At 41.8% G+C, this 26,187-nt stretch overlaps 1 protein-coding gene and 1 long non-coding RNA gene across 8 annotated transcripts in view; one reads left to right on the forward strand and one right to left on the reverse strand.

The window, feature by feature from the left end:
* The window catches only part of LOC132237089 (uncharacterized), a 308,039-nt gene that overhangs the window by 86,626 nt on the left and 195,226 nt on the right, over positions 1-26,187 (reverse strand). The gene's annotated exons all lie outside the window — the stretch shown is intronic.
* Positions 5,868-26,187, forward strand: part of RNGTT (RNA guanylyltransferase and 5'-phosphatase) — a 209,218-nt gene continuing 188,898 nt past the window's right edge. For 6 of the 7 annotated variants that reach the window (XM_059700936.1, XM_059700938.1, XM_059700942.1 and 3 more), the window contains exons 1-4: positions 5,869-6,160; positions 13,279-13,388; positions 23,163-23,266; positions 23,357-23,445. In XM_059700936.1, coding sequence (XP_059556919.1) covers positions 6,097-6,160; positions 13,279-13,388; positions 23,163-23,266; positions 23,357-23,445 — 367 coding nt within the window. In that variant the 5' untranslated portion in view covers positions 5,869-6,096. Of the gene's footprint in view, positions 6,161-13,278; positions 13,389-23,162; positions 23,267-23,356; positions 23,446-26,187 lie in introns of all 7 variants that reach the window. The other variant, XM_059700941.1, reaches the window with a different exon arrangement.

Here is a 26,187-nt window from a genome sequence, read left to right on the forward strand (position 1 = left end):
GCATTGACAGTAATGCTTTGAAAGCAAATATTTGTTTTTCCTTTTAATCGTTCATATATTCCAATGAAGAAACTCATACAAACTGCACAGCAGAGGCACTTTGCTAGTAACTGTTATTTAATTATGTGTAGGTTAGGCTGATGTTTGTTATTATGAATGTGATGAACCAGGGCCAAATTGAACCTTTGGAATGGGTATACACATGTGTAAACTAAAGAACCTGACTCACTGACCTACTTTCTTGGTTACCAAAGCAAGCCGAGATTGGATTACTGTACCTGGGTTTTAGCGCCATCTAGTGGTCACACATGGTTCAGGTTTCGGTTGCAGAGCTAATATGGGAAACTCTAGTTTTATCTTTTAACCGAAATGCATCCAACTTCTCACTTTCCAGAAGAATCAATCCAACATATACACTTTTTATGCTGTCTTAGTACTTAAAATTATAGGCTGAGGGTTCTTGGAGCTGATCTAAAAGCTGGAGATGTTCCTATTTTGAAAAGAAAGACTGAAGTCATCTTTGATACTTTCCTCATTTGATATATATTTTTTTAAAAAACTATATATTTTATTGATTTTAGAGAGGAAGGGAGAGGGAGATAGAAACATCAATGATGACAGAGTATCATTGATTGGCTGCCTCCTGCATGCCCCCTACTGGGGATCGAGCCTGCAACCCAGGCATGTGCCCTTGGCCGGAATCAAACCTGGGACCCTTCAGTCCACAGGCTGACGCTCTATCCACTGAGCCAAACCAGCTAGGGTGATATATTCTTTCTGTCATCCCTCCAACCCCCAGTAATTTCTCAAAACATTAAGCCTGAACAATAGGGTTTCCAGACTCACAAAAGATCCCCTTTCCTCACAATGTGGCTGGAGAGCAGCAGAGGGCTGCTGGACCAGAGGGAGCCTTGCCAAAGATCAGTGCAAGCTAAGTAAACAGGTGGCCAGCCCTTCTCTTCACCCTTTTCTTAGGGATGTGTTATCTGAGCCCCTGGAACCAAGATTTAATTCTAGGCATAGAAATGGTGTCAGGAAGCCCCAAGAATGCCAGAGCTGGAATCTCCTACTGAAGGGTAGCAGAATATTCTTTCTACCCCCTAATATGCTTCTTTGGCATAAGAATTATTTGGATGATTATTTTTGAGAAATAGCAGACAGTAGTTGCTCTGAAAATACAGAAGTCAATATCCTTTAAGGGAAATTTTCATATATAAAGGAAATCTCTGTTTGTGAGGGTATTCCCTCTCTGTACTATGAAGAGAAGGATAACTCCAAATTACAGGAGACCCTTATCAACAGATAAGGCAATGACTTAAATCTGCATAACTTACCTCCTCTCAACACATTTCTTTTGTCTTTAGCTGAAGATGGTATTTAAGATGATGAATTAGGTAATCTGAGGGATTTACTCAGTTTCCCTGGGTATCTCCCACCTATACATGATATAGATATACATGCTAATAAACTTCCATTTGTTTTTCTCTTGTTAATCTGTCTTATTACAGGGGTTCTCAGCTAAGAACTCAGAAGGGTAGAAAGAAAATTGTTATTCTTCCCCTACACTACCTATTTAGCAGAAATGGAATTCAGAATCAAGTTTGAGTTGGTTTACAGAAAATAGAGATAAAATATCCTTCTTTGCACAGTTTTGTGGCCAGTAGGAGGGACCAGAGTTACTACCCCCAAATATGCCTTTTGGGAAATTGATTATTTTTGAGAAACAAAAGACTCACTGAGGGAATACCAGGAGCCTCTGAGATCAGGTTTGAAAGAGTGCCACTGAAGAATTAAACTCTTCAAGCAGGCTCAGCATTGTTGATAAAAAGAAGGAAGAGAAGGTGAATTTTAGTTTGCTCATATTTCATTCTCGGTAGCTCCCAGCCACATACAAAGAAAGGGAGGGACATGGAAAGTGATTTTTAAGGCCTCTGTCTCAGTCTTTGACTGTATGAATGACATAATGACTCTCTGAAAAAGGGAGAAAAACAGCAGCCAAATTCCTGGGGTTCAGAAAAGCTTGTGTTTCTGCAAGCCTAGGTATGCCTCCAGAGGTAATGGTGGATGTTGTGGGTTGAGTTGTCCAAAAAGATATGTTGAACTTCTAACCTCTGGTACTTGTGAATGCAACCTTGTTTAAAAACTAGTGGCTCAGTGCACAAAATTCGTGCACATTAAAAGGGAATTGATTAGAGGAAACATTTTAATACTGCTACTTGCCCTTTCTCTATAATAGAAGTGTCAGAGATAAAAGAAAATTAGTAAAATATATATTAAAATAATATATAAATTTATTAATAAATAAACAATAACAACACGATGTGGGAAAATGCCTATTGTCTTCACTAGCAGAGAGGTGTAGACAGAGAACCCGGAAGGCTGGTGACCTTTGAAGCCCTAGCAAAGGTCAGAGCTGTGCACCACCTCTGTTAGTCCAGATAATGGTAGCTGAAGCAATCTTCCCACCTTTAGTCATGCAAATCCTTACTGATAAGAATAGTCTGTGTGCCACTGGAACCTCCTAGCCTAAGGGCTATACTATGGGTGGATCCCAAACCAAATAAAAGGATGGTGCGGCCTGAGCACAGTGGAAGTCCTTCCTCTTGAGTTGGACTTACCTGCCTGGCCCCCCCATATTCCCAAATTATCTCTTGTCTCTTCTCTTTCATTTGTGTGCGGCTCCTCTTCCAGATCCTGAACCCTGAACCACGTGGGACATGGAGGGAAACATTTACAACAACATGATACAACAACAACAAAGATATGATATAAAAACAACAAAAACATGATATGAAAACAACAAAAACATGATATAAAAACAACACTGATACAAACAATGACTGGGTGCGGGTATTCAGCTCCCTTCTCCCTCCTGTCAGAGTCTGGGGTGCACTGTGGGACCCAGAGTCAAGTTCCCTGCCCACCCGTGTGCACCTTGAAATTGTGCAAGACCCAGACCCGGCCGGCCCCACCCCCATTGGGCAAGACCCAGACCCAGCTGGCACCACTCCTGGCAATCCCTGCCGGGTCAAGTCCCCGCCCACCTGCACGCACCTCGCTGTGCATGCAGCCCTGCGCCTGCCCACCTGCGCCTGCTACACACACAGTCTCCTGCTGATCGGTTGTTACGGCATGAGGGAGTCATGACCATTAGCATATTAGCTCTTTATTATATAGGATAGGGCAGCGGTTCTCAACCTGTGAGTCGTGACCCCTTTGGCGGTCAAACAACCCTTTCACAGGGGTTGCCTAAGACTATCCTGCATATCAGATATTTACATTATGATTCATAACAGTAGCAACATTACAGTTATGAAGTAGCAAGGAAAATAATTTTATGGCCGAAACCGGTTTGGCTCAGTGGATAGAGCGTCGGCCTGCGGACTGAAAGGTCCCAGGTTCGATTCCGGTCAAGGGCATGTACCTTGGTTGCAGGCGCATCCCCAGTGGGAGGTGTGCAGGAGGCAGCTGATCGATGTTTCTCTCTCATCGATGTTTCTAACTCTCTATCTCTCTCCCTTCCTCTCTGTAAAAAATCAATAAAAAATATATTTAAAAAAAAAAAGAAAATAATTTTATGGTTGGGTCACAACATGAGGAACTGTATTTAAAGGGCCAGAAGGTTGAGAACCACTGGGATAGGGGCTTTGTAGATGGAATCAAGTTAAAATAAGTTATACCAAATTAGGGTGGCCCTAATCTGATATGACTAATGTCATACCAAGATGGACATTTGCACACAGCCATAGAGAGAGGAGAATGCCCTGTGAAGACACAGGCAAAGGTTGGAACCAAGGGATGACTGGAGCCACCAGAGGCTGGCGGAGGCAAAGAAGCACCCTTCCTTACGGTCTCTGGAAGGAGCATGGCCCTGCCAACACTTTGATTTCAAACTTGGAGCCTCCAGAACTGAGAGAATACATTTCTGTTGTTTTAAGCCATCTGGCTTGTGGCCCTTTGTTACGGCAGCTCTAGGAAACTAATACCATGGGGAAGACCTCTGATGGAAGATGAACCTCTGGGCTCGGAGGGCATTTTGGGGGCTGGGCTCCCATCTCAGGAGCAGGGACAGTAGGCCCCTGGCCACTGAGGACGATGGAGGTGCTGGCAGATACTTGAACGAATGCTTGCCATCTGAAGAGATACCTAAAGGTTTCTGCCCTTGAAGATGTCAGCGCTCTTACAGTAAACTGTGACTAGTGTTTGTGGCTGAACATCTGAGTTCTCTAGAACAGACGCTTGGGCACTAAAACCTCGTGTGTACCAGATACATTCAAAAGAGCTTGGGAAAAGTTGTCTGATTCTTACAAGGGCTAGGGACTTAGGCACAGAGGACTCCGGCTCCAAGAGCTTTAGAACCGGAGAGCATGGGTTAGAACGGGCAGATTCAGGTTTTGTGGGGCCTTGTATCAATTTTCTAGAGCTGTTGTAAAAATGTACCCAAATTGGAGAGGCTCAAAATGTTTTACGTTTTCGGAGGCTAGATGTCTGAAATCTAGGTGTAGGCAGGGCCATGATCTCTCTGCCAGCGGAGAATTGGGCATGGTTTAGGCAGACTGCGACCCAGTAAGGAAACGGTCTTATTTTGTCCTGTCAAGGGAGGAGTGACTTTCCACTAGAAGGTCTCAGCAGACATAACAGTGGGACAGACCGGGAGTGGGACTTAGGCTCTTTCAGGGAGGTAGCCTGTGGGCCCTCTCAATGCAAAAATACCGGGAGGGTCCAGGCATACAGGGTGATGAGCTGCCCTGCAAGTTTCCCACCGACTCTTTAAAATACATTCCCGCAGGCCCTGCTCCTGTGGCTCCGTTGGTTGGAGCATCGCCCAGTGTTCTGAAAGGCCGCGGGCTGGACTCAGAGAGTAAGTGACCTCGGTTTTGGGTTCGATCCCAGGTCCGGGTGCGTACAGGAGACAACCAGTCTCTCTCTCTCTCTCCCTTCTCTCTAAAATCAAGACATGTTCCCGGGGGAGGATAAAAAACCACCATGTATATATTCCCTCAAACTCACACTCTTGCAGTTCAAAGTAAGCATTTGTGCTTAAAGCCAAGCTGCTGCATTACAGGTAATTTGCCATCATCCAGCTTTATATTTCATACTTTAACGTAGCCTGTCACCTAAAGAAAGTCTGATTACCAGGTAGGTGGCTGTTACAAAACGCTTCCAATCGCCTCGGCGAAGCTGAATGGGAAAGACCTTCTGCCTGGGGAGGAGAACACCGCCCGTAGCGGCGCCCCACCGGGCGGCTCCTGCCTCGGCCAAGACACACGTTAGTTAGTGCTTCGAGTCAGGGACCCTCTGAGGTTCCAATGTGCTTTGACACTCGGCTCTAGAAATGTACAAACAAGTCTTCACGAATGTTTTTGGATCAGTTTCACATACGACATGGACCCGCAGAAGTACCTCCCGAAGAGAAGCTCCTCATGTCCGGCCCTCCAATCCCTCGCCTTACGGATTTCTCTAAAGCGCCTCCTCTTGACCCGCGTCCGCTTTCCAAATCCCACATCGAGGCCAGATCCGGCGGGACGCAAGCGTGGCCGCAAAAGGGCGATCGGGCTCTAGGGCTGCGATAGCGCGGTGATGCCCTTTCGTTCGTAACAGAGTTGCGCTTGGGGAAGCTGCGGGCCAGTCTACGCATGGAAACGGGCCTGCCTTCTCATTTCTCTTGGTTTCTATCTGCTCCCTGGATGGGAAACAAAACCGATGTTATTCGGCCAGCCCCGAACGAGGGCAACAGCGCCTGCGCGAAGCTGTTGACACGCGCGCGCGGGGCTCCGGGCGGGGCGGGGCGGGGCGGGACGGGGCGAGGGAAAACCCGCCGAGCTTCTTCCCCTCTGACCTCGGAAAGGAGGGGGCGGGGCTTGGGGGCGGAAGGAGCAGTGCATTGTGGGCTCCCCTGGGGCCGCGGAGTCGATCTATAATGAAAGTGGTGCGCAGCCCCTAACGTTATCCGGCTGGGAGCGGCTGGAATCCGGACCTCGCCTGGGGCTCGGCGGGCGCGCACCTCCGTGCGGAGCGGCCCGCGAGGCGGCGGCGGCGGCGGCGGAGGCGCGGCGAGCGTTGGCGGAGCGAGGCGGCGCTGCGCGGCTCCGAGGCATGGCTCACAACAAGATCCCGCCGCGGTGGCTCAACTGTCCCCGGCGCGGCCAGCCGGTGGCAGGTAACCCGCCCGGGGTGTTCGAGTCCCCGCACCGGCGGCTGCTGGGGTGGGCCATCCGAGGGGCGCAGCTTTCGGAGCTGGCGCGCCTGTTGGTGGCATTTCGGGATCGGGATCGGGATCGGGATCGGATGAAGCTTCGGGGATGAGGATGAGTGTTTGGAAACTTGCACCGGAGGGGGTGGGTCGGTGGCTAAGGATCGCGGACGGGAAGGTAGGCGGGAGGTTTGTGTGGCAGGTACCGAGGACCCAGGAGTACAGTGGACAGTGTCTTGAAACTTAGTGAGAAGTTTGTGCACCTTTCAGGGTCCTTAGAAGGGGAAGGGACAGTGTCGGTCTTGAGATAGAGGAGGGTAGGCTAAAGAAGAGGGGCAGTTTTCTGCGGTGTAATGGATCAACCTGAGACTGGAGCTTAAAAATAATTCTAAATCACTTAATTGTGTTTTTTTCGTTTTTATTGAGTTGGACACACACCAAACTTTAAAGTGTACAGCTTGATAAGTTTTTATTATACGTACACACACATCCTATGAAGCAACCCAAGAAACCATCACCACAATCAAGATAGGCAACTTTAGAGCGTAGGCTTGCGGACTGAAAGGGCACATGCCCGGGTTGTGGGCTGGATCCCCCAAAGGGGGTGTGCAGGAGGCAGCTGATGAATGATTCTCTCTCATCATTGATTTTTTAAAAAAAATATATTTTATTGATTTTTTAGAGAGAGGAAGGGAGAGGGAATAGAGAGTTAGAAACATCCATGAGAGAGAAACATCGATCAGCTGCCTCCTGCACACCCCCTACTGGGGATGTGCCCGCAGCCAAGGTACCTGCCCTTGACTGGAATTGAACCTGGGACCCTTGAGTCCGCAGGCTGACGTTCTATCCACTTAGCCAAACCGGTTAGGGCTCATCATTGATTTTTTTTCTCTCTCCCTTCCTCTCTGAAATCAATAAAAAATACATAAAAATAAAAGATAGTCAACATAACTCATCACCTCTCAAAGTCTTCTCCTGCCCTTTTTTGTTATTGTTAATCCTCACCCGAGGATATTTTTCCATTGATTTTTAGAGAGAATGGAAGGGAGGGGGAGAGACAGAGAGAGAAACATTGATGACCATAATCGAAGTGGGACCCTTCAGTCCAAGGACGCTCTATCCACTGAGCCAAGCCGGCTAGGGTTCCTCCTGCCCTTTTTTGTCTCCCTCTTCAAGCAACCACTGATCTGCTTTCTGTTATTATAGAGCAGTTTGCATTTTCTGTATATTTTTTAAGTAAGTGGAATAGTTTGGTATGTACTTTTTATTGGGGGAGTATCTGGCTTCTTTCACTCAAGATTATTATTTTGATATTTTCCCACGTACCTGTATGTAGCAATAGTTCATCCCCCTTTATTGCTGAGTAGTATTCTATTGTTATGAATACACCACAGTTTGTTTATTTCATTCAGTTGTTTCTGGTCATTTGGGTTGTTTCCAGTTTTTGGCTATTACAGATTCACTTGCTAGGAACATTCATTTACAATTCTTTGTATGAACATATTTTTTCATTTTGTTTGTGTAAACCTCTAGAATGGAAATGGATCATATGGTGGATGTATATTTAGCCTTTTAAAAAACTGCCAAACTCTTCCCCAAAATCTGAGTATTTTACATTTCCACCATCAATATATGATAGTTCTATTTGCTCCACATCCTCTTCGATACCTGGTGTGATCAGGCTTTTAAATTTTACCCACTTTATTATCTTATTGTGGTTTGATGTTGAGCATCTTTTCATGTGCTGTTTGGCAGTTCATGTATCTTCTTTTGTGAAATGTCCAGATCTTTTGCTGATTTTCAAATTGTGTTAAAATTGTTGTCTTTCATTGGATGTGTGTTTTTTCTAGAAGTGTGTTTTGAAACAAAATATAAAGGATTTTGTAGTGGCCTATGAGTACATATTTATACTCTGTTTAGTTATATAAAATTATTGGAAGAGGAGATTCTGTAAGTTATTTTTAATTTAGATTTTCTTTTTTAATATTTTTATTGATTTCAGAGAAGAAGGGAGAGGGAGAGAGAGAGATAGAAACATCAATGGTGAGAGAGAATCATTGATTGTCTGCCTCCTGCACTCCCCACACTGAGGTTTGAGCTGGAAACCTGGGTATGTGCCCTGCTGGGGAATCGAACTGTGACCTCCTGGTTCATAGATCGATGCTTAACCACTGAGCCATGCTGGCTGGGCTAACTTAATTTTCTGATTCTTCTAGTTTGTCAGCTTTTTTCACATTCCATATAAAATCTTTAGTCAATAAAGCCATATAAACTATGTATAAAAGTGTTACTGAAAGATACTTTAACCAAGTCTTAGGGTAAGGAAATGTTTTTCTTCAACAAAAATGAAATAATTTTGTTTATGTTCTAATCACTTTTATATGCATTTTCGGTTGTAATGAAAACAATTGTACTTGATAATCACTACACTTTATTCAAATGAATTGATGAGAACTCTTAACATTTTCTTTATAGGTCTTGCTCTCTAGCCATTGTGACTTTTTCCTTTATCATTTCTAATGTAACATTGAATCCTATTTTAGAAAGAGGAAGGGAGAGGGAGAGAGAAATAGAAACATCGATGAGAAACATCAATATTTATTGGGGTGTTTCTTACACGACCCCTACTGCAGGCATGTGCCCTGACCTGGAATCAAACAGGTGACCTCTTGATTCATGGGTCGATGCTCAACCACTGAGCTACACTGGCCTGGTGAATCTTTTCTTTTTTTTTTAATTTTTTTTAATTTTATTTTTTTATTATTTTTTAAAAAAATATTTTCATTGATTTTTTACAGAGAGGAAGGGAGAGGGATAGAGAGTTAGAAACATCGATGAGAGAGAAACATCGATCAGCTGCCTCCTGCACACTCCCCACTGGGGATGTGCCCGCAACCAAGGTACATGCCTTTGACCGGAATCAAACCTGGGACCTTTCAGTCCGCAGGCCGACGCTCTATCCACTAAGCCAAACCGGCTAGGGCAATCTTTTCTTTTTATATTGGTTTTCTCTATAAAGTTATGGAGAAACTTCTGAACTTGGATGTTTGGTGTCTTTTCTAGCCTGGAGATTATTTCCTGGATACTTTCATTAGAGTTATCCGCTACACTTCGAGAAAAGCAAAATCATAAAGACGTTCTTGTCAAGGTGAATGTTTTGAATTAAAAAAAATAGCTTAAAATCAGAATTTTAAATAGTCTGCTGGATGGCAGTGACAAATATCAGAACACTGACTTACTGTTAGATTAAAAATGGGACAAATGTAGCACTGACTGGGGGTTGATAGCAGCAGGTGAGGTGCTGAGCTCCAGGCAGCTTTATACCTCTCCGAGAAACAGAATTGTGTGCTTTTTAAAAAATCCTTCTGTTGGAAACGAAGGGTCAAGAATAAAATGTTTTTCCTTTACAGCATTGGAATATTTTGGCTAGATTCTTAATTATTGTGGTTTAGCGAGTCTCTAAACTCACCTATCTGATTGATTGTATGTAGTCCCTGGACGGAACCCCAGGCCTCCTGACAACCAAACTAGATCTTTACTTACTAATAAATAGTGCTTCAGCTTGTATAATGCTTCTTAGAAAGTAAAGTGAATGCACCGTAGGATTCTTGATGTTTCTCTGAAGTTCGCTTAAAGTTTTGTCTGTGTTCTAGAAGTGTTCATGTTGCATAGTGTATTTTGGAAATGAAGGGTTAGCAGTGTTTTATAGTAGCAGAGCAAAAAATACTAGCTATATTCTTGCAAGATTTAGTGAAAAAGAAGGAATCATTCCCATTTTCTACTTCCTTTTTTCTTAAGTTTTCTAACTATAAAAGTTCTATGCTTACTGTATAATTTCTTTGGTATTTTACATATGTAGGAAAATGTGTTGTGCCTGCTTAAATTTTCTCATTGTAGACATTAGGATGCATTTTATTAGTACCAGAAGTTCGTAATTTTCCTGGATCAGAAAGAAGATGGTGCTAATTATATATAATCTGTTCCACTATGAAGTCTCCTTCTCTAATTAAACCAGACTCTAGTGAGAGAGCTCCTGTATATAGGGCCAAACTTTATGTCTGAAGAATTCTCTTTTCTCCTTCTGAATGATAGATTTCATTTGAACACTTTAAAGAAAACAAGCTTCTTATTTCTTAAAGGTCTTTGAACATAAAATTATTTTGTTAAGAACTTATTAGGCACTAACTGGGAATATAAATATGAGACAGTCTTGTGATAGTGATGGTAACTTTGAAGTTATTTTACATAGCAAATATTTGAGTGCCTACTTTGTGCTACTCCTTGGGGTTAGGGAGATGATTATGATATAGTTCTTCACCTTAAAGAGCTCATAGTCTCATGGGAGTGGCAAACCATTATTTTAAAATATCTTTCTTTTGAAATAAATGCAGTAATGACTATTATAGAATATTATGGAATATCAGAGGTAATGAACCTGTTTCTTTGTTTGAGGTTGGGTAAGAGGAGATGGGGAGGAAAAAAGGGATCAGGGAAGGCTTCCCAGAGGAGCTGATACATGAATTATGTTGAAAAAATGGAAGTTTGCTAGATAGATAGTTGGAGGAGAGGAGAGGGTCTAATGGCCTGAATCTTCTAACATACCATATTATTAACTTACTATGTTTATATTTCCCAGTAGAATGTAAGCTCTATCAGGGACTTTTGTCTGTCCCCCCCCCCCCCCCCAATGTATTCCATGCACCTAGAACAATGCCTGGTACTTAATAGGCACTATTAAATAAGCTCAGTGAAGTGTAATAATCTAGGTGAAATAATGGTAGAGGTGGTGAGAAGTTGGTCAGATTCTGGATGTATTTTGAAGATTTGATAGGAATTGCTAAGATTAGATATGGGATGTGCTAGAAAGAGATGAATCAAGGTCAGGGATAGCTCCAAAGGTTTTGGCCTGAGCTACTAAAAAATGTGTTACCATTTGCTGTGACAGGGAAGACCATGAGAGGACCAGGTTTTGGTGTCATTTGGATATCAAGACTGAGATGTCTGGCCCTGCTGGTTTTGCTCAGTGATTAGAGTCGACCTGTGGTCTGAAGGGTCTTGGGTTTGATTCCAGTCGAGGGCACGTGCCTGGGTTGCAGGCTTGATCCCTGGCCTGGTTGGGGTGCGTTTGGGAGGCAGCCAATCAATGTGTCTCTCTTACATCCATGTTTCTCTTTCCCTCTCCCCCCTCCTCCCTTCCACTCTCTCTGAAAAATAAAAATAAATAAAATAAAAAGACTGAGATGTCTGTAAGACATCAAGTAGAGACTAAATCAAGTAGGGAGTTTGATAATCACTAGAGTTAAGGGAGATGTTTGGGCTGGAGATACACATTTGTGAGACATTAACACATTGGTGGCTTTAAAAGCTATGAGACTAGATAAGATGTCAGGGGAGTGAGTGTAGATAGAAAGAAGTCCAAGGACAGAGCCCTGGACAAAACATAGAGGGGCCAGGGAGATGAGGACGAGCCAGTAAAAGAGACTGAGAAGGAGAGGCCAGAGAGTTAGGAAACCAGGAGGATGTAGTGTCCTGGAAGCCAATGAAAAAGTGATTCATGAGCTCCCTCTTAAATTAAAAAATGACCAGTCATTTGCGTTGTCTTTTAAAAAAAATGTTTTTTAAAAAATTGATTTCAGAGAGAAGGAAGGGAGAGGGAGAGAGAGATAGAAACATCAATGATGAGAGAGAATCATCAATCGGCTGTCTCCTGCATACCCCCTAATGGGGATTGAGCTCACAACCTGGGCATGTGCCCTGACCGGAAATCAAACTGTGGTCTCCTGATTCATGGGTCCAAGCTCAACCACTGTGCCACACCAGCGGGCTTATTTGAGAACTGATAATTGACCATTGGATTTAGCAATGTGGAGATTATTGGTGATTTTTTAAATCCTCCCCTGAGGATATGTTTTTATTGATTTTTTTTTTTTTTTCGAGAGAGATTGAAAGAGAAATGTTGATGTGAGGGAGAAATATCGATCGGTTGCCTCCTGTACATGCGCCTGGGATTGAACCCGCAACCTAGGTATGTGCCCTGACCCGGAATCAAACCCACAACCTTTTGGGGTGTGGGATGACACTCCAACCAACTGAGCCATCAGGCCAAAGCTTCTATTGTTGAGAAGTTTTATAGAAAATAAAAATTTTTTAAAATTATCTTTTTATGAAATTTAGGTTAAAGCCTCTGGACAGATGTTAAGATTTTACTCAGATGTTGTTTTAGGTAGATATTTATTCTTATTGTTTTAACACATTAAAATTTTAAAATGGGTGATTTAAAAATTGCTTATATAAGGTGACTTCTCCTATGCTTATATTGTGATTCAGAAATAAAGGCCAAAAAGGTCAGTCAGTCTTGCTGAATTATAATCACTGATAGTTTGGAGAATGATTTTGGTTAGCATGCTTCTCAGGATGATCCTTATCCTTAGATGTAGGATAAGGTTCATAAGATAGAGTTTCAAGTTTATATTAAGAAGGTATAGCTCTAACCGGTTCGGATCAGTGGATAGAGCGTCGGCCTGCGGACTAAAGGGTCCCAGGTTTGATTCCGGTCAAGGGCATATACCTTGGTTGCCGGCACATCCCCAGTAAGGGGTGTGCAGGAGGCAACTGATCAATGTTTCTCTCTCATCGATGTTTCTACCTCTCTATCCCTCTCCCTTCCCCTCTGTAAAAAAATCAATAAAATATATTTAAACAAAAAAAGAAGGTATAATTAGGAATTTTAAAGAACTGATTTAATTTGCTCCTTTATCAATTTTCTAGTACCATATCTTTAAAGGTTTTAAGGCAATAATTTTTTAATGTAGTGGTTTAGAACTTAAGAGTCTTCATAGAAGTTCTATAACCTGGTAATTTCTCTTTTTCTATTACATTTCTTTGTCAGTTTCTAGAATTTATATTGTCCTTAAAAGTTCCAAGGCAGTATCTTTTAAAAGTATAGTTTACATTGAGAATGCTTCATGAACAGTTCATTTAAAACATTTTAAGAAAGTGACTTTGAGAATTGCTAATTAGAGCATTTTAACCTGGACCTTTTTTTTTTTTAAATGAAAATTGTTACTCATCTTCATGTTGTTTAGGAAGATTCTTACCTCTGAAGACAATGTTAGGACCAAGATATGATAGTCAAGTTGCTGAAGAAAATCGGTTCTATCCCAGTATGCTCTCAAATTATCTAAAGAGTTTGAAGGTAAGAAACAAAACATTTTTTATACTGATTTAATATACTTTATCTTCCTCTTGTTCTTCAAGTGGCTTTTAAAAAAACTTTTTATTTGAAATTGCAAAAATTGTACAGAGATCTATGAACCCTACTCCCATTTATTCCCATTGGTGACATCCTATGTAATTGTACAATATCAAAAGCAGGAAATTGCCCTGACCGGTTTGGCTCAATGGATAGAGCGTCGGCCTGTGGACTCAAGGGTCCCAGGTTCGATTCCAGTCAAGGGCATGTACCTTGGTTGCGGGCACATCCCCAGTGGGGAGTGTGCAGGAGGCAGCTGATCGATGTTTCTCTCTCATTGATGTTCCTAACTCTCTATCCCTCTCCCTTCCTCTCTGTAAAAAAATCAATAAAATATATATATATTTAAAAAAAATAAAAAAAAGCAGGAAATCAACATTGGTACAGAATTATTATCTATACAAGGTTGGGAGTGGGAAGGGGGTCTGCTACAGTTCTGCAACCACCACCATGAATCTATACATTGGATCAAACTGCAAAGAACTATATACACATATTCACAAATGAATGCATATAAAAACTGGTAAAAACTAAATAAGATCTGCAACCTGCTCAATGGTTCTGTACCAATGTCAATTTCCTGCTTTTGATATTATACTACAATTACAGTGGGGCCTTGACTTACGAGTGTCCTGACTAACAAGTTTTTTGAGATACCAACTGTCTCTCGGCCGATTTTTTTGCATTGAGTTGATAGAGTAATTTGAGTTAGCGAGCTCCTTAACGAGCTCGGTCTCGGAACGAATTAAACTCATAAGTCAAGGCCCCACTGTATATAAGATGTCAATCCCCAAAAGTCACATATTATTTTCCCTATTTTGAGAATTTTATATAAATGGAATAAAACAGTATGTGATCTTTTGGGATTGACTTTTTTCACTAAACATAATTCCCTTGTGTTCCATCCAAGTTGTTGCATGTATTAATAAAAAGTTTATTCCTTTTTATTGCTGAATACTATTCAGTTGTATGGATGTATCAGAATTTATTAAACCATTCTCCTGTTGAATAGTTAAATAATCTTTTAACCAATTTGAGTTGTCTCCAGTTGTGGGGTATTGTGAATAAAGCTGCCATGAACATTAATGTACAGGTGTTTGTGTGAACATGGTTTTCATTTTTCTGGGACAAATACCCAAGAATATGATTGCTGAGTGCATGGTTGATTTTACAAGAATGTGCCGAACTATTTTCCTAAATGAAATTGCAATTTTCTATGTTATTCTGACACAATGCTGATTGTATTAGTTTCCTAGGACTGCTGTAACAAGTTATCACAAACTGGGTGGCTTAAAACAACAGAACTTTAGATTAAAGACAAACAGAAAATCGTAAAAGCAGCAAGAGAAAAAGAAGTTAGTTACCTACCAGAGAGCTTCCATTAGACTGTCAGCTGATTTCTCAGCAGAAACTTTGCAGACCAGAAGGGAGTGGCATGAAATATTCAAAGTGATGAAAATGAAGAATCTACTATCAAGATTACTCTACTCAGCAAAGCTATAGAAGGACAGATAAAGAACTTCCCAGACAAGAAAAAGCTAAAGGAGTTTATTACCAGCAAACTAGTATTATAAGAAATGCTAAAAGGGTTTTTTTTAAGAGGAAGAAGAAAAAATATGAATAATAAAATGGCAATAAATACATATTTATCAACAATTACTTTAACTGCAAATGGATTAAATGCTCCAATCAAAAGACATATGGTGACTGAAAGGATAAAAAACAACACCCTTACATATGTCTACTAGAGACTCAATTCAGATCAAAAGACACACAAATTGCAAGTAAAGGGATGAAAAAAGGTATTTTATGAAAATGGAAACAAAATAAAAAGATGGGGTAGTAATACTTATACCTGACAAAATAGACTTTGAAACAAAGGCTATAACAAGAGACAAAGAAGGACCCAGCAACTTCAATTCTGGGTATTTACCCAGAGAAACTAAAAATGCTAAATTGAAAAGAAATATGCATCAATATGTTTATTGCAGTATTAACTATAACCAAGATATGGAAGCAACGTAAGTGTCCAACAATAAATGAATGGATAAAGAAGAAATGGTGCATGTATACAATGGAATATGATTCAGCCATAAAAAAGTGAAATTTTGCCATCTGCAACATAGATGGGCCTAGAGGGTATTATGCTAAGTGAAATAAGTTAGAGAAAGGCAAATGTCAGATGATTTTACTAATATGTGGAATCTGAAAAACAAGCAGAACAGAAAGTCTCATAGATGCGGAGAACATTTTGGGGGTTGGGATCAGTGAAAAGGTAAAGGGATTAAGAAGTATAAATTGGTAGATACAGAATAGCCATGGGGATATAAAGTAAGCATAAGGAATATAATCAATCAACACTAATCCTATCTAATAAAAGAGAAAAATGGTAATTGGCGTACGACGATACCCTTTTCATTGGCTAATCAGGGCTATATGCAAATTAACTGCCAACTATGGCAATTAACTGCCAACTATGATTGGCAGTTAACTGCCAACAAGATGGCGGTTAATTTGCATATATAGGTACACTGCAGAGAGGCGAAAGGGAAAGCAGGAAGAAGCCCCCTGCCACTGACAGTGATCGGAAACCCAGGGGGGAGATAAGAGCTGGGGGGCAGGGCAAAGGCGGCCCTGGGGCCGCGTTTGCCCTGGCCCCCAGCCATGATCGGAGAATCAGGCGCCTTTGCCGCCCTGGCCAGTGATAGCAGGAAGTAGGGGTGGAGCCAGCGATGGGAGCTGGACACGGTCGAAGCTGGCAGTCCCGGGAGCTAGGGGTCCCTTGCCTGGGCCTAAAGCAGAGCCCACGATCGTGGGGCCGCTGCAGCTGCGGGTCCCCGCTGCCCGGGCTGGACGCCTAGGCCAGAGGCGTTAGGCCTGGGCAGGGGCGGAGCCTGCAACCGCGGGGAGCTGGGGGTCCCCTGCCCAGGTCTGACAACTCTGCCGGAGGCCTCAGGCCTGGTCAAGGGGCCGATCCGGTGATTGGTGATCAGAGGGTGATGAGGGTCAACTCCCCTGGCTGAGGCATCAGGCCTGGGCTGGGGGCTGAGCCGGGGATTGGGGGGATATGATGGTCCCCTTGCCCAGGCCTGAAGCCTGGGTCAGAGGCGTCAGGCTTGGGTGGGGGGTGGAGCAAGCGATCAGAGGGAGATGGGGGTCCCCTGCCCAGGCATGATTCCTGGGCCAGAGGCCTCAGGCCTGGGCGGGGGCCAGAGCCAGTGATCGGGGGGAGATGGGGGTCCCCTGTCCAAGCCTGACACCTCTGGCGGAGGCGTCAGGCCTGGGCAAGGGGCCAATCAGTCGATCGGAGGGTGATGGGGGGCTACGCCTCTGGCTGAGGCATCAGGCCTGGGCAAGGGGCCGATTAGGCGATCGGAGGGTGATGGGGGTCTATGCCTCTGGCGGAGGCGTCAGGCCTGGGCAAGGGGCCGATCAGGAGATCGGAGGGTGATGGGGGTCTACACCTCTGGCCGAGGCATCAGGCCTGGGCAAGGGGCCGATCCTGCGATTGGAGGGTGATGGGGGTCAACGCCTGAGGGCTCCCAGTATGTGAGAGGGGGCAGGCTGGGCTGAGGGACACTCCCCCCCCCCACACACCCAGTGCACGAATTTCGTGCACCGGGCCCCTAGTAAAAGAGAAAAATGGTAATTGGCGTACGACGATACCCTTTTCATTGGCTATATGCAAATTAACTGCCAACTAAGATTGGCAGTTAACTGTCAACAAGATGGCAGTTAATTTGCATATGTAGGCACAATGCAGGGAGGCAAAAGGGAAAGCAGGAAGAAGCCCTCTGACACTGACAGTGATCGGAAACCCAGGGGGGAGCTAAGAGCTGGGGGGCCCCCCAGCCATGATCGGAGAATCAGGTGCCTTTTCCGCCCTGGCCAGTGATAGCAGGAAGTAGGGGTGGAGCCAGCGATGGGAGCTGGGCATGGTCGAAGCTGGCAGTCCCAGGAGCTAGGGGCCCCTTGCCTGGGCCTAAAGCGAAGCCCATGATCGCGGGGCTGCTGCAGCTGTGGGTCCCCGCTGCCCGGGCCGGACGCCTAGGCCAGAGGCATCCTGCAGGGGCAGGGGCGGAGCCCCCGCAATCGCGGCGCCCCCCCGCTGCCACTGCAGGTCCCCGCTGCCCGGGCTGGACGCCTAGGGTAGAGGCGTCAGGCCTGGGCAAGGGGCCGATCCTGCGATTGGAGGGTGATGGTGGTCAACGCCTGAGGGCTCCCAGTATGTGAGAGGGGGCAGGCTGGGCTGAGGGACACTCCCCCCCCCCACACACCCAGTGCACGAATTTCGTGCACCGGGCCCCTAGTGATAATATAACTGTGGTGTCAGAATGGGTAGTAGATTTATTGGGGCAGTCACTTCATAAGTTATGTAAATGTCTAATCACTGGGTTGTACGCCTTAAACTAATATTGTATGTCAACTGCAATTGAAAAATAAAAAATTACTTTAAAAAAACAGACCTTTATTCTCTCACAGTTTTGGATGCTAAAAGTTCCAAATTTAAGTCTTGGCAGGGTTGATTCTTTGTGGAGGCTTGGAGGGAGATTCTTTTCCATGCTTTTCTTCTAGCTTCTAGTGATTGCCAGCAATTGTTGGCATTTCTTGGCTTACAGCTCCTTCAGTTGTCTTTGCTTCATTGTTGACATTCTTCCAGTATGTATCTATGTCCACATTTTTCTCTTATAGGGACACCCTGATTCAGCATGACTTCATCTTTTCTTTGTTATATTTGCAAAGACCCTATTCTATATAATAAAAGGATAATATGCAAATTGACCCTAACATCAGAATGACTGGGAACGACGGGTCGCTATGACGTGCACTGCACCAGGGGGTAGACGCTCAATGCAGTGGGACCTCCACTTAGCCACAAGCCGGGCTGATGGCTGCAAGCGCAGCGGTGGTGGCAGGAGCCTCTCCCTCCTCCTCTGCAGCACTAAGGATGTCCACTGACAGCTTAAGTCTGCTCCCTGCAGGGAGTGGGCCTAAGCCTCAGTCAGACATCCCCCAGGACTCCTGGACTACCAGAGGGATGTCTGACTGCCAGCTTAGGCCCAATTCCCCGGGGAATGGGCCTAAGCTGGCAGGTGGACATCCCCTGATGGGTCCTGGACTGCTACAGGGCTCAGGCCGGGCTGAGAGACCCCCTGACTACACGAATTTTTGTGCACTGGGCCTCTACTTTTCAAATAAAGTCATATTCATAGGGAGTTAAGATTTGAATGTATCTTTTTAGAGGACATAATTCAACTCATAACATTAATCTTTATAACTCTCCTATTTTATACTCTTGATAGTCTATTATTGTATGCTGTATATTAGTACATTGAGTAAATATTAGTGCCCATTGTATTGTAAGGCTCTTATCATGGGATAGAAGAGTCACGATTTATTTATTTTTATCATCTATCTAGGTACTTCCCTATTTTTTAAAAAATCTTTATTGTTCAGATTATTATATTGTTCCTCTTTTCCCCCCATATCGCCCCTCTACTCGTTTCCCACCCTCCCCTCCGCCCTCACCCCCCCACTGTCATCATCCATAGGTGCACGATTTTTGTTCAGTCTCTTCCTGCATCCCCCACACCCCTTTCTCCCCCAAGAATAGTCAGTCCACTCCCTTTCTATGCCCCTGATTCTATTATAATCACCAGTTTATTCTGTTCATCAGATTATTTATTCACTTGATTTTTAGATTTACTTGTTGATAGATGTGTATTTGTTGTTCATAGTTTGTATCTTTACCATTTTCTTCTTCTCTTCTTAAAGGATACCTTTCAGCATTTCATATGGTTTAGTGGTGATGAACTCCTTTAGCTTTTTCTTATCTGTGAAGCTCTTTATCTGACCTTCAATTCTGAATGATAGCTTTGCTGGATAAAGTAATCTTGGTTGTAAGTTCTTGGTATTCATCACTTTGAATATTTCTTGCCACTCCCTTCTGGCCTGCAAAGTTTCTGTTGAGAAATCAGCTGACAGTCATATGGGTTCTCCCTTGTAGGTAACTGCCTTTCTTTCTCTTGCTGCTTTTAAGATTCTCTCTGTCTTTTGCTCTTGGCATTTTAATTATGATGTGTCTTGGTGTGGTCCTCTTTGGATTCCTTTTGTTTGGGGTTCTCTGCGCTTCCTGGACTTGTAAGTCTATTTCTTTGACCGGGTAGGGGAAGTTTTCTGTCATTATTTCTTCAAATAGGTTTTCAATATCTTGCTGTCTCTCATCTTCTGGCACCCCTATAATTCTGATGTTGGTACGCTTGAAGCTGTCCCAGAGGCTCCTTACACTATCTTCGTATTTTCGGATTCTTTTTTCATTTTGCTTTTCCAATTGGGTGTTTTTTGCTTCTTCGTATTTCAAATCTTTGACTTGATTCTTGCGATCCTCTAGTCTGCTGTTGGGAGTCTGTATAATATTCTTTATTTCAGTCAGTGTATGCTTAATTTCTAGTTTGTCCTTTATTACAACCTCGAGGGTCTCATTAGATTTCTTGAGGGTCTCAGTAAGTTTATCGGCAGTTTCTAGAAAATTCTTGAGAAACCTTAAAAGTGTGGTTTTGAACTCTATATCCAGTAGTTTGCTTTCCTCCATTTCTGTCATTTGTGTCCTTTTCTTTTTCTCCGCATTTTTTTATGCTTCGCTGTGTCGATAGAGTGGCTTTCTGTACTAGGTGTCCTATAGGGCCCGGTGGCTCAGCTTCCCCAATTACCTGAGGTAGACACTCTTGGTGCACCCCCTTGTGGTCTTTGTGCACAGTCTTGTTGTAGTTAAGCCTTGATTGTTGTAGGTAATGCTGGGAGGGGTTGACCTCCAGTCCAATTGGCTGTGAGAATCAGCTGTGTCTATTGTGGGAGAACTTCTGTGCTGGAGACACCCCTCTGGGGAAAGACTTGCTTCAATGGGGCTTTGGTTCTCACTGAGTCTGCCCCCTGAGTGTGTCCTTTATGAATCTGAGGAGCTGCAGTCTGGATGGTCCCATTCTGACCTCTGGGCACAGTGGCTCCTGGATCTCTAAGTAGGTGCTAATCTAGCCTCTGCCTGAGGCTATCCAGCAGGAGCCAGCTGTGAGGCAATGCAAGTTGCCCTGGGGTCTTGGGCCAGCTGCAGTTTGTTAGGTAATTATCAGATTGCAAAGAGCCAGGCCTTTCATATGCAAAAGCCTCCCTGGCTTGGGCAGGGCGGGGTCCCAGGGGATCAACAGGGCGGGGCTAGCAGTTATGGCTGCTCTCAGTCCTGCCCTCAGAGGCCCTGCTTCTCAGTGTCCCAGCATCGCTGCAAGCACCCCCGAGAGAATGCTTTCCTAGAGTTCTGACCTATGCCAGACAGTCCAGTTTCTCTCGTATGAGTCTGGGTCCCCAGAGACTTGCCTGGAAATGGAGTTCAGAGCTTGAGACTCCCTCCCGATTGAAAAAGACAACCGTGTCTTCAGCTGCTAACCCTCTCCCCCTGTGCCTCTGTACCTCTGTATTTTACTTCCACACAGCACCTCCTCTGAGTCTCGGTATGCTTTTCTCTTTCCTTCCAGTTGTAGAATTTCCACTCAGCCAGCCTTCTTGTGGTTCTGGATGATGTCCGTTCCATCTTTTAGTTGTATTTTTGAAGTGATTGTGAGGCAGCAATCTCCGGTGTTTACCTATGCCGCCATCTTCGTTTCTCCACTTATCTATTTTTTAACTTATTTATTTGGTTAATCCTCACCCAAGGATATTTTTTCCATTGATTTTTTTCATTGATTTTCAAAATGCACCCTGACAAGGGCTGGGAAGGAATCTGCAACCCAGGGACCCATCCTGGACTGGGAATCGAACTTGTGACTCTTTTTTGTTAGTGCTGACACTCTACCACTGAGCCATACCGGCCAGAGCAAGAGTCATTATTTAGATTTTGAAAACTTTTTACTCATAATTTTCTTGGTGTAGTTTTGAATATTTGTTTATATGTTTTATTTTAGCTTATAAACTTTTAATTTTTATTTTCATTATCAATAATTGTACTGAAAGTCATAGTTAACATTATAAAGCATTAACTATTTCCTAGACAGTGAGCTAAGAGCTTGGGCTTAGAAGCCAGCTTGGGTTTGAATTCTGGTTTACCAATTACAGCTTTGTGGGCAAGTTACATAACATATTCATGTTTTAGTTTCCTCATTTGTAAATGAAATTAGTAAATACAATAAGGCATGTAGACTAATGCTTGGCACAAAGTAAGGACTTCATTTAAACCTTATAATTCTATGAGATAATACTATTAGCTTTACTCATAGAATGGGATTATTTATTATGAAAAATACATATGCCTATGTAATATATGTATGTGTATATGTTATGTACTCAGATACATTTACACACAGACACATTATCCACACAGATATATTAACACACATTTCTACATATATATGTGGCTTGGCAATTAAGTCACACAGTACACTTTCTCAATTTTCTTAGCTAAAGTATTCCTATATATTTAGAGAATTTATTATTTTTTGCTCAGCCCACTTTACATTCACTTCTGATTTTGAACCTGGAGACAGACATCATGGATTTTAATTCTAACTCACTGAGAAGCTGTAATATGGTGTCTAAATCTTTGTATTTGGCAGTATATATCCTCTGAAGGAAGTAAGATCATTGCAGAAACTATGTGGGAAGAAAAGAGAAGCAGGCCTAGTGGTGGCAGATTGCAGAAAATACCATAAACAATACATTTCATTTAAGGAAGAACTCACCTGATTGATAGCCCTGTCTACACATAAGCTAAGGAATGTGGAAAAATCAGTCGAGCACATTATGGCAGCTAGTCATATTTTAGAAGCACACAATTTTATCTATTTTGTCATGTGTGAAATTGAAATGTTTTTGTTATTTCCCCCCTGTAACAATGGAATTGGAATCATGTAGCCCAGTTTCCTTAAGGCAAGTCCAACAATAGGTACTGAATAAGTGAAATAATAAAAGAGAGGAAAATAACAACTTAGCAAATACAGGTTATTTTTCTCTGGCGAATGTAGGCTTCAGAATGACTTGGAAGATGTATGATTAACTTTTTTTCTTGTTTCAGTTCAGGTGTGCATTTCTTAGTGGGACTATCTTGCCAGGCTGAGTGCAACTACACCAATTAGTGCTCAACAGAGGAAATAATGATTTCTGTTTTAATGCAGAAAGAAAAACTGCCTGAGAGATTAAGTTGTCCAAGAGATTCACAAATACGGCCATGTGTTCTGTTTTTCCCCCCTGATTATTTAAAAGATTTATAAGGGACTTTCAGCCATACACAGTTTTTACCTTATATACTCACTTTAGAATTTAGCTGCTTCCTGTGATGGTTGCTTGGAATGCTGGGCTGCTGTGTGCCTGGGGTTTGGGTTGTGGTGTATTTCAGATAGATGCTATCGCTTGCACTAGCCTCTTGTCTAGTAAATCATAGGTGGAGCAGCAGATGCAGGTAGGCTTTTGTGATATTGGAGTCTGTTTTGCTTATGTTTATGTTCTATCATTAGTTTGGGGTTTAATTTATTTCATGTATTGCCTGCTAAGTTCTAGTGCCCTGAATAAGACTTGGATAAGTGATACGTATGTTGTTAATAGTTCATTGGCAGAGTGAGCATAAAACCTCCCAGTGTGGATGGATGAACTGGCTTATTGCCATTTAGTCAACTTGTTTTGGAACAAATTCAGTTACTAGTAAATCTGTCCCTTTCCCCCCGCCCCCTTATTAAGGTTAAAATGGGCTTGCTGGTGGATTTGACAAATACTTCGAGGTTCTATGACAGAAACGACATAGAAAAAGAAGGAATCAAATATATAAAACTTCAGTGTAAAGGGTAAGTCATATATAAGGTTTCTTTAATATTGAAACCTTTTGCTGAAACGTGTAATTTCTTTTTAAAAAAAAAGTGTTTTCATATTGCTAGACATGGTGAGTGCCCTACAACTGAGAATACCGAGACATTCATTCGTCTGTGTGAGCGGTTTAATGAAAGAAGCCCACCTGAACTTATAGGTATGTTTGACTTGACTTTACCACTGTTGAATAGTTTATTTGTAATTGGGTTTTCATTCTCTGTTTTGCAAGTGAGTTGATGTGAAGGTATGCTTTCCTTTTAAAGTAATCGCCAGTTAAGTAAAAGACTAAATTTTGCAGGCTATAAAATAATTGAATTTTTGTAGTTTTAATATTTTTCAAGATAAAGCCCTAATTACCCCCTTCGCATGTACTGTTGGGAAACTCTAAACACTACATATTTATTTTTGATAATTGTGCATTTCATACCATATGTATTATACTGAATTTTTTTCCATTCAGTATCTGAGAGTGAACCATGCTGATATATGTATGTAACTGTTTGTTTTTGCCGTTGTGTAGTATTCCATCATCTGGATATACTACAGCATGTTCATTCTCCTGTTGGTATTGATAGCCAGCCGGTATGTGGCTACTGTATGGGGCTTTGCTTTGAAGAACTGTTTTGTCTAGTGGCTCCTTGTTAGCAATGGCTACATGGCCACTAGCTTCTACAATAAAGACTCTCTCATATACCCACAACTTCTTATGGCTTCTCTGTCGAATACCCAGCATCCAAGAAGGTCCAGTCCCTGGCAGAGGGGCTCAGATCCAACATATATATGATAGATAAAAAAATTAATATTTTTATATATAAAGAAATTTTATAATCCAATAGGCAAGAGAAGTATTCCTCAATAAAAAAATATAGGAAACAATGAAAACATGATTTTTAAAAGGTGAAACACAAGTAGTCAAGAAATATGATTTTTTTTTGTTCTCATTTGTTAATAAAAGATATGAATTAAAATATATGTTGTTACTGTTCTCCATCAAATTGGCAAAGATCTAAAAAATTATAAAGAACTGGATAAAATGGGTGCACTCATATATTGTTAATTGGCACACCCTTTCTGGAGGGACAATTTGATGATGTTTCTCAATATCATTAAAAAGTGTTTATACACTTTGATTCATCAAGGCCACATCTAAGACTTTATTTTAAGGAAGTCAGATATGAATACAAAGATTTATGAGAAAGGAATTTCATCACAGCTTTGTTTGTAATAAAAAAACTGGAAGTAGCTTGCATATCTCTTAAAAGCAGTTATTTACGTTGTACAGTATGCATCTGCTATTTAACAGAAGAACAATAATATGGGAGTATATGACAGCATTGTGATATGTATGTTTACATAATACACACACATGAATATGTGCAACAAGTACACATACATGCACATATATTTAGGTATATGACTAGAAGATATATAGCCTAAAGTAACACTGAGGCCTTTATTTGAATGATTAGAAACAACTGTTTTCTCATTTGAGAGCAGCCATTATAACAGTATATGCTGAATATACTTGAAGAATTCAAAGGAGGGCAGTCAAGAAGTCTTAGCACTTGGAATCAGATGTCATGATTTCAGAATTAACACATTTAGGAAAAGAAGTAAATCCTTACTATAAATTGTCTGGTTGAATTCTTGGGAGAACTGATAGGAAACATTTCTATATTGAGTATTTTACAGGTTAAAAAATTATAGAACTCTGCTACAATATATATTATATATGTTTTATATCATGGGTAGTGGTTCTGTTCATGTGGATTGAAGTGGAAGCCTTTGCTTTGGGCCTACCAAGTTTTGGAGCACAGGTTATGTTGGCAATTATTTATGATAGTAATGCTCTGAAGACAAAATGAGCTGGTTGCTGGTAACACCTTTTGAAATAAAAGGTAGTAAAGAATCAATTTAAGTGTCCCTAGGATCTGAAAGTATTGGCCTGCTTTTACAATATTTTAATTGTGTTTTAGTATCTGTGATGGAATTTTCATTAGCCTTGCACACATTCTTACTGCAGCATACTTGTGAACAACAGTGAACATCTATGACATGGGAAAATTAAACTCATTTATTTATTTTTTTCAGTTTTTTTTATTTGAAGAAAAATGATCTTAAATATAATAGTTACATGCAATAAACATTAATAGCTCAAGAAAAATGATTTTAAATATGTTACATGCAATAAACCAATTATTTGAGAAAAATGTTCTTACATATAATAATATTACATGCAATAAACATTAACATTTCAAGAATAAAAGGATTTTAAGTATAATAATATTACCAAAACTGTACTAACATAGTATGATATCACAAAAGTTGTAGGAAATATTAAAAATCTGCAAATAACAGGATTACTTTTGTTATATTCTAGTATATTTTTCCCCCCTCTGGTTCTATTTTTGTTCATCAGTTTATGTTGTTCATTATATGCCACCAATGAGTGAGATCATATAATATTTATCTTTCTCTGACTGGCTTATTTTGCTTAACATGATGCTCTCCAGGTCCATCCATGCTGTTGCAAATGGTAAGAGTTCCTTCTTTTTTACTGCAGCATAGTATTCCATTGTGTAGATGTACCACAGTTTTTTAATCCACTCATCTGCTGATGGGCACTAGGCTGTTTCCAAATCTTAGCTATGGAAAATTGTGCTGCTATGAACATATTCTTTCTGATTGGTGTTTCTCATTTCTTGGGATATATTCCTAGAAGTGGGATTATTGGGACAAATGGGAGTTCCATTTTTAATTTTTTTGAGAAAACTCCATACTTTTGTGAATGACTGAGAAGAAGGTATATCCTGCTGCATTGGGGTGAAATGTTCTATAAATGTCTTAAATCCATCTGATCCAGTGTGTCCTTTAGAATCTCTGTTTCCTTGTTAAAGTT

The sequence above is a fragment of the Myotis daubentonii genome, chromosome 6 (genome assembly GCF_963259705.1).
Source record: "Myotis daubentonii chromosome 6, mMyoDau2.1, whole genome shotgun sequence".
Taxonomy (NCBI): Eukaryota; Metazoa; Chordata; class Mammalia; order Chiroptera; family Vespertilionidae; genus Myotis; species Myotis daubentonii.